We start from the raw sequence: 9,438 nt of genomic DNA on the forward strand, positions 1-9,438 counted from the left end.
TAAGGACACAAGAAACATCTTTTATCTTCCTTTACAACATGTGCAATATATATTAGAACACTATATAGAAGACATAACACATTACATTGGTAAAACATCTTTACAGACACCAGTACAGACTCCAATTTAAAAAAAAAAACAATATTTGAGAACATCTATATTTACAAGGTTGAAGTCATTTATACTGAACAAAGTGCACCTTTAATTACCATTAACGTACATTGAATATAGTATTTTTAAAATCACATTAATATAACTATTATGTCTGAAAATATTTACAGCTTTAAACATTATAAACAAAAACAACAACACTGTGCTGTGGATAGAGGGGAGACACTGATGAGTTAATTTTTAGGGTTTGAGCTCCGCAGATGTAAATGTTTGTCGGTTTTCTTCATCGTCTACACCAGTAAACTGAAGATTCTTTGAATGTGTAAACTTTTTTGCTTTTTTTTTTTTACATTTATGGACTAAAAAAATAATACTATACAAGTACCTTTCAAAAGTGTAATGACAGAGCTGCAATGCACCTTTAGCTGGTCTTTGCAGCGCCCCCTGCTGAGTGGATGCCGGCGTCGACAGTTTGTTTACATGCGAAACAAGTTGCTTATTAACCAAAATTATTATATGAAGTCAACTCTCAATTTTTTTTAACAGATTACAAGCTACAAATACGTGAAATCAGTGTTTTAAGCGCTGCTGTAGTTTTGTAATTGTTTTTTTCTTTACTTATAATTAAGTGCACAAAAACATTTACTATCACAGAAACAAGAAAACAAATCACCTGAAAATATGCCAATAAAATATTTGATTTAATGCACTATATGTTCATGCAGCTAAATTGATTCATTTATGCACCTACATTTAACGGTACAAGCATTTTCTTTAGCTTAACCGTGTAGCTGTGGTTGTGTGATGTGCAGAGGTTAATTAAGTTTTAAATAAATTAAAAATTTAAATAAATACAGTCGTGAACAAAGCTGCTGACACTGAGGAGCCACCAGCTGTAATCAATCATGATCTTTCACGACATGTTAAGAGGCCAAGAAGGTAAGAAAATTTGACTAATGCAACTTTTTATATCACCAAAACTGAAAATTTAAGTTGCTGTATGTATATTTTTGACCCATCGGGTTTTGTCATATTTTCAGATGACCTTTAATATACCTACGAAAGAAGCAAAATACATGACAAAGAATAAAAACCTGGAGTTGTAAGAGTCACTCTTTACATGTGCATGTAAACTTTAGTTCACGACTGTATATACCGTATTTAGATAGTTTGACGTGTGATGAGCACAAAAAGAAACATCAAACCCTGTAAACCAGATTTCTGTTTGCTGGTCGAGCTAAATAAAAAACAAATTTCATTGCAGTTACTGTTTTTGGCCATTGGGGGAGCAACAAACTACTGCAATAACCACATAGATTAAAAATGCAGACATATTATCACCTTATTATGTTAAACAGGATCACTGGCTGTTTTTTTTTTTTTTTTAAGAAATGATTAAAGCACCGCATTTAGCGTGAGGAGCTTGGGGTGGATGGTGGGCGTACGGAATAATGGAAAGAAATTAGATTTTTATATTGATCTTTAAGCCAGAAAAGACCATGTGCAAGCTTCTTTTATATTTTTGTTCAGTGTACAATAAAAATACGAAGCACCAATGATTGTTTTCTCCATTTGGTCATTTGCTCCAAGTTGCTTTCGAACACTGACAATTTAGCCAATCAGATGAAAGTGGGCTTCTTGGAAGGGGGGCTTTAAAGACACAGGAGCGAAAACTGCTCAGAAACTGCATGAAGGGCCGGTTTAAGATAAATCATGATATTTTTTTCAATTGTAAATCATGCAATGCTCCTCTAGTGGCATCTCAGAATAAAAATACAGATGTGGAAATATACTTAACAGGCGACCGTCCAAATCTGTGGTCGCCAGGTCGCCATTTGCGACGTTTTTAGTCGCAAATGGCGACCCGGCGACCGTCCAAATCCGCGCGATCGAGCTGAACCGCATATCATATCATATTCTTCATGGAGGCAGCCACTTTGTATGATGTCATCAACCTATCATTCCAGGCGCTCGCGGCGATCTGGCGACCATCTAAATCGAGCGCTGGTTGTCCCTACTTTGTTTTTCAGGTTGTCACTACTAACACAAGCACAGTCCCACAACAAAACGTAGCATAAGCACATAAAAATTTATTTATCAAGCCCGTTTTATAATTAAAAAATATCGAAGCACTTTACAGAAAACCAGAACCTTACCCCAATCAAACAGTCAAGCTACATATCTCAAATCTCTCCCCAATTTGTTTCCACTTCCCCCTCTGTCCCTGCTATGAGGAAAAAGACACACTATATTAAGTATATTAGTTGTTTATTGGCATTATCATTTAAACACAATTCAAAGCTTCACATAGCAAAGCCAGTGGGCCATTATAGGCACTCTGCCTGTTTTACTTTTATTTGTCCACTTGTGGGGGCAGTAGAGCAAATGAAGCACCATGAAGCTTCAACCCATGAGTGAACCAATTGGATGGAAAGCCTCAATTTTTCATGAAGTTTCATCTCGCCATCACTAGCTATAAGTACTGGCTTTGTTTTGACGCCGTCTGACCCTCAAAGTTTCCACCGTGTCGGCCTCAGGAGCTAATAAATCTTATTTTTCCTGTGAGTCCAACAATAAACACTGCCATGAAGGAAACCTTTCCACTCTGGATCAGACCAAAGAAAACAAAGTGTGGGTGTGGCCCTCAAGTGAGATCATACCTTCCTTCAACCTGTTTTCAAATGTTGGCTCCAATGACCAGAAATGGTGAAGGTGAGAAGGAGACCGTTACCCTCAAATAACCAAAGCTACGGTCAAGCACGGTGGTGGCAGTATCATGTCTCAGATGCAGTTCAGTGTTCTAACAAGGCTAGGATCCCAGACACACATCAAAAATGGCAAAGGCATGGTTAAATGAGGCTAGAATGAAGGTTCCAGAGTGGTCCCCCCAAAGTCCTGAACTAAACCCCATCAAGAGCCTGTGGACTGATGAAGGAACAAGACATTTTTCTTAATATTTTCTTGACAGTTGTTGTTTTGACACTGAGTCCAAACCGTTCACTTTGTCAGTCTGAAAAGATAATGAATCCACTGTTTTGTATGAAACTGACACCAAAGCTTGCCATGGAGTAAATGTTTCCGCCTGTGGTGTAGATGTGTGACCCTCAGAGGAGATCATATCTTCCTTCAACTAGTTTTCAGATGTCAGGATGCAGATGTATTCAGCTATTTGGCTAATAAATTTGGAGGTAAGAAAGAGACCTTTACCCCCAAATAAACAAATCTACCATCAAGTATGGTGGTGGCAGTATCACATCTTGGATGCAGTTGGATGTTCCAACAAGGTGATGATCCCAAAGACAAAGAAATGGTTAAACCAGGCTAAAATTTAGGTTTAGGACTGGTTGCCTCAATGTCCTGACTAAACCCCATCAATAATCTGTGGACTGTAATAAAGGAACAATTTTTTTTTTCTGAATATCTAAAAGTTACAGGAAGTTACCTCCACTCTACTCTTGATTAAACCAAATAAAACACATGTGGGTGCGACCATGCCTTCAGATGAGATCATACCTTCCTTCAACCAGTTTTAAGATGTTGTCAGGATGAAGATGCATTTAGCCATTTGTCCATATTGACCAGAGATGTGTTTGGAGATGAGAAGGTGAGGACTTTAACCCCAAGAACAACCAAGTCTACCATCAAGCATGGTGGTGACAGTATCATGTCTCGGGCACAGCTAGGTATTCCAACAAGGAGATGATCCCAAAGACAAAGAAATGGTTGAATGAGGCCAGAACTAAGGTTTCAGAATGGTTTCCCCAACATCCTGACTTAAACCAGAGCTAGAAAATGTGGACTGATGAAAGAACAAGATATTTTTCTTAATATCTAAAGGTACTGGATTTGTTTTGACACCGTCTGACCACAAACTCTTCATCTTGTCAGTTAATACATCAATTTTTTCATATGCAACCGACACCAAAGCTTGCCACGGAGTAAATCTTTCCACTTAATGTAGGTGTGACCCTCAGATGAGATCATACCTTCCTTGGACCAGTCTTCAGATGTTTTCAGGATGCAGGTGTTGCCTGCAGGCAGTTTTTGGGGTTTGGGTTTTGGTCTCTGAAGGGTTCTGAAAGCCTCGGACCCTGAAGGCGAGACAGCATCGTCGTCCGTCGGATGCTGCTGTCCGAGTCCTGGTAGTGGAACTTGCTTTGGTGCCTTCGGCAGCAGGGCAGGCTGCCGGCGAAGTCCGACAGCAGGTGGCCGCTGAAGATCATGTATATCCAGGGATTGCAGCAGCTGTTGAGGCTGGCCAGCAGGGCAGTCAGCGTCACCGTCGTGTTCTCAGAGTCTGCAGGCAAACAGAGAGGAAGATTTATGAAATTCGAGATGTCAACAACTAATCCGAGATGTTTGAGTCAAACAATTCTTTCCAGCAGCCCCAGTCTGAGGAATCGGTGGCTTAATGTACATTCTGCACGTCAATCAATCAATCAAACCTTTATTGCACACTTTCATATACAATGAAATTTCATTTGAGCTGCCTTACCAATGACAGCTCGGGCTGCTGCACCTTTAAGAGCGCGCCAAGTTTATTTCAGAAATAAGCTGCTGACAGATAATCCTTCAAGCTGCAGGTAGAAAAATAAATATTGTTCTTTATGAATTTGTTGCCTCAAAGTCTGAACAAACCTGCCTGAGTCAGTCTGAATAACAACGTTACATCCATGTTAGTCAGATTTATTGACTGCTGTCATTATTTACAGCAAACTATCAACATCTTTGAGGGCATTTCATCATAATTTACTAGATTTTATTGGAAGGTAGCTTCATTTAACTGTTGTACATTATTATGTTATTGCTACTAATTGTGGACGGCAACCTTTTCAAAGTGACTACAAATGAAAATCCACCATTTTGGCTGAAATACTTATTTAATTGTTTACTAACCCTCTGAACTCCATCCATTTCTGGACTTTTTGTTGATTTTTTGTATTTGCTCCTGTCAGATTTTATTTCCTTTAAAAGGGTTCGATGAACTTGTTGTTGGACTCTCAAAACCCCCAAACCAGCCGATGGGTTTAAAAACGCATCTTGTCGTTTTTAAAAAAAAACGAAACAAAAAAACCCACCAAATTTAACATTTAATACAGCAAGAAACTCTAAAACAGAACCAATGAGTGGATTTTCAACTATCTAACTGCTCTGTTGGGAAAATGATCCAAATCTAAGCATGTAAATTGGGATATTTCAATCATTTTACTCTACATGTCAGATTTTCAAAATTAGCAAAAAATATATATTTTTTTGCTTTAATTACATTCTGTAAAAAAAAAAAAAATCTGCATCTTTCTGCACAACTGAGAAGCTATGAGCGAATCATCTACGACTACAAGTCAGATTAGAAAAATTAACGGTTTCAGTTGAACTGCAGGCAGCGTATCCACCGAGTAGAGAGGAACCAAACATAAAATGTGAATAGCAAACTACCTACAGCAAGCAGAGCCACTGTCTTCTTTTTCAGTTTTAGTAACACCTCTGGACACTTTGTTAAATGTGTTGATTTCAGTTTGTTTTCAGTTGTTGTGAGGTAAATAATTGAAGCTGGGCTAAAACTCAACAATTCCAAAAAAGACTGAAAAACTGACAGAAATACTGAAAGATTCAAAACAGACCGAAAAAAATTTGAGATGAATGACTCAAAAACCAGATACATTTATATAAAAAAGCTTAAAAGTCCAGAGAAATATCAAACTAACACTCCCAAAAAAACTTGAAATAAAGACACTTATCAAACTAAGACTCTTAGAAACCCCAGAAGGATTAAAAATTGCAAAAATAGTTAAAAAACGATTTTTAAAAAAAAAAGAACAAAAACATCAGAAAACAAAACCAGACGAATATCAAACTAAACACCTGAAAACCAGCAGAAACATTAAACGGAAGACAAATGTCGAACAAAAACCTCAAAAAACAAACAGAAATGTCAAATTCAAGGCTAAAAACTGACAGAAAACATCACTGAGCTTGTCTCTGTTTTATTTTTTTAACGTTTCTAGTTGCTGCACAGCAGACATTTCTGAGTTCTTTTTGCTTCTTCATGGTTTTTCTGTTTTTTAGAGGTGCAGGACTTCATACTGCAGAGGAAAATGAGCAAACAGTGATGAAAAATGAGACAAAAAACACCCAGAAACTGCTGCTGGGAGTTCATCCTTGATTGAAGGGAAAAAAAGTGGATGTTTCAGTGTGAAAGCTTTTCCTTAAAGAATGACACGATTAAAGTAAATGTAAAACATCACGAATGCACCATATTTGCATTTTTTATTCATCCTTGGAACCATTTGTTCAGGTTCTTCAGTTAAAACTTCTAGAACCGCAGTGGAAGAAATGGAAATAACTGTGGAGGAGCTGCTCTACGTAATTAATTATACCCGTTTTTTTTATGTTTTTACTAAAGCTCAGATGTGTGCCGTCCAGTTGGGTGATTTTCTGTGATGCAGGTGAGGATATGAATTTTATTTCACAGCTTCAAAGTCTGTAAAAACCTCCCAGCTGTTCATCCACCTGAAGAATTTCATTACAGCTTTTAACTCCGACTTTCACCGACTCGGGAGGCTTTCAAGCAGCAGCTGGGAATGAATTCACAGACTGACATGGAAGGATTCGGCCTTTTTATGATCTAAAAACCTGCCAGAAAACGACCAGCAGCAGCTTAAATCCTTAAAATGGGAAAGAACAGCTCAGCTTCTTTGTGTGGTGAGAAAAGAATCTGCAGCGTTTCCTCAGGAAGAATCTCTGAAACTAAACAGAAATGAACCAAGATTACAGAAAAAAATACAAAAAAGGGAAATATTTAAATTGCAAATTGCCGTTGTGGCATTTTAAATCCTTAAATCAAAAAATATTAAAGCTTAAAAGTGGAAACATAACTAATATTTTTATTGTGCTTTTTATATTTCTCTCTTTTTTGGGAAAGCATTTTTTATTTATATATAATTTACATTTTATTCAGGGCTAAATATATTTTAAAAATTGTGTAATTGTTCAATATTACTTATATATTTTTCCACTTTTTCATTTTTGTGTTTAAACTTCATTTAAACTTTATGGAAGTTGATTTTGTTTATTTCAAGTTTAAAATGTCAACTTCAATATTGTCTTTTTCCATATCTCTCTATTTATTTATTCATTCATTCCCTTATTTAGCATTTCTCCTTTTTCTTGAGGCAAAGCTTTTTTTCAATATATATTTTTTAATTCTGGCTAAAATTATAATCCATAATCTTTGCAGCCAAAAAAGTAATTAAAAATGTGTCAAATTAAAATAAAAAATTGTCATAATTCATGTATTTGTTAGATTTTTCTTAATTTCTCCAAGTGTCCACAGGTAGCTACAGATAATAGATGACTATATTTCTAATCTGTTTTCATTCCTCTCTACTCTGCATGAACACAGCAGCCCAGAAATATCCAATTTTTTAAAATAAGAAGCAGAAATGTTTTTTTTCCTTTTCTTTTTTAAACCAAAACTGGTGTAAAAAGTTCAAACATACATCAAGAAGTTAAATCAAGAAGTTCCAAAGGATCCAAAAAACGTAAAACAGCAATAAACGTGACTATTTTACTATTTTGATTATTTTCAAGTAATAATGTTGATGTTAACTTTTAGAAACAGGCCAAAGCGGTACAATAATGTCCACATCAAAAATAGCTATTTTTTACAAATAGTTATATATTCATACACAACATGTGATCTCAAAGTTACACGTTTTTTTCCATTTAGTGTACTCCAGTTTTCATGTTTTCCACTTCTTTCTGGCACACCTGATTTTCGCCGTTTTTTGTTTATTTATTTCAGTCAAACTAAGACCAACAGAGACTCTGGAGAGGTTTTACGCACAAGAAGCTGCGCTTTAGGAGCCATAAGTCAGAAACAACAGCGTGAGCCTCACCGTGCCAGGAGAACGTCTCGTCCCACACCGACCACATCTGCACAGTGAAGAACGGCGCCCAGCAGACCACGTAGGCCACCACGATCACGAAGGTCATCTTGACGGTGCGCAGCTTGGCTCTGGAGATGGTGCCCACGCTGCTCACCGAGTTACTGCCCAGGATTCCCGCCTTGCTGCTCTCCGCCGCCGCGCTCTTCCTCCGGGTTTTGTACTTGAGGTTCCTCCAGATCGTCCTGCAGATCAACCCGTAGCAGAACACGAGCACGACCACGGGCACGAGGAAGATGCCGGCCGTGATCCAGGTGATGTACGCGCGCACCCCCCACGGCTCCAGGAAGTGGCCCCAGCAGTCGTAGACGGCGGAGCCCGGCTGAACCTCGCTGAGGGAGAAGATGAAGTACTGCGGGCAGCTGAGCACCAGGCTGACCGCCCACGTGGAGCCGATCATCAGGTAGGCGCGCTGCGTGGGCTGCTGGAGGGTCTGCAGAGGGTGGCAGATGGCGATGTAGCGGTCCACGGTCATCATCACCATCATGTAGGTGGAGGCGAACATCCCCAGGACCTGCAGGTGCTTCACGATGCGGCACAGGAAGTCCGGGCCGTAGAAGCGGAAGGTGATCTCCCAGCAGAGCTGCGGCAGCACCTGGAAGAAGGCCACCACCAGGTCGGCCAGGCTCAGGTGCTTCATGAACAGGTGCATCCTGGACGGCTTCCGGCGGGTCCGGTACATGGCCAGCAGCACGCTCACGTTCCCCACCACCGCCGCCAGGAACGCCACGCTCAGCACCGTGATCTCCAGCTTCGCCACCTCCTCGTTGCGCCCGAACGGGTCGCTGTCGTTGCTGCTGCCGGTGAGGTTCCCGGTGGAAGCTCCGGTCTCCAGCTGAGTGAAGTTGAGCCTCTCGGTGCAGTTGTGGCTGGTGATGTTGCAGAAACTATCCGAGGAGGAGCACATGGTAGCGGGTTTTACACACCGTGGCGCCTCCCGGTCTGTGCGCAAAACCAGCGGAGACAGTTTTCGTCCAACTGGCCAGATGTTCCCACATGAACGAGACGAGCTCAGTGAGAAACGGGTCAAAAATCGCAAACAACAAAATAAAGTCTCGTCGTTTGTCCCTCCATGGTGCTCAGTGACTCCGATCTGCTCTGCAGCAGCTTCAGCCGCATTTAAAGTCCAGACACACGAACACCAACCAGCGCACACTCAGTCCAGCCTCCCAGCCAATAAACACTGCACATGAAGAACAGCCTGCAGGAGGAATCTGTCCTGAGTGTGTGGTCATATCATCATCTACAGAAAGCAAAATATATCCCTGATTTTGATTTAGAAAAAGAAAAGGTTTATGAAGGATAATTTTGAACGGAATAAAAGTTTTTACTCATAAAGGAAAAACGTCAAATTTAAAACAATAAATGAAAAAACTACAAG

General features: G+C 39.6%; 1 protein-coding gene across 1 annotated transcript; it reads right to left on the reverse strand.

The window, feature by feature from the left end:
* Positions 1–9,179, reverse strand: LOC110959037 (arg8-vasotocin receptor-like). The gene is made up of 2 exons (XM_022205775.2): positions 8,010–9,179; positions 1–4,408 (listed from the first exon to the last, which is right to left on the reverse strand). Exons 1-2 carry the CDS (start codon positions 8,962–8,964, stop codon positions 4,125–4,127), a joined length of 1,239 nt encoding a protein of 412 aa, XP_022061467.1. The 5' UTR covers positions 8,965–9,179; the 3' UTR covers positions 1–4,124.
* Positions 9,180–9,438: the final 259 nt, after the last annotated feature.

The sequence above is a fragment of the Acanthochromis polyacanthus genome, chromosome 1 (genome assembly GCF_021347895.1).
Source record: "Acanthochromis polyacanthus isolate Apoly-LR-REF ecotype Palm Island chromosome 1, KAUST_Apoly_ChrSc, whole genome shotgun sequence".
NCBI lineage: Eukaryota > Metazoa > Chordata > Actinopteri > Pomacentridae > Acanthochromis > Acanthochromis polyacanthus.

Excerpts from the sequence above, each read along its gene's own strand:
- LOC110959037 (XM_022205775.2), bottom strand. The coding sequence starts at position 8,964 with ATGTGCTCCTCCTCGGATAGTTTCTGCAACATCACCAGCCACAACTGC. Across the intron at positions 4,409-8,009 it reads CGAGACGTTCTCCTGGCACG|ACTCTGAGAACACGACGGTG; the intron begins GTGAGGCTCACG and ends GTTTGCCTGCAG.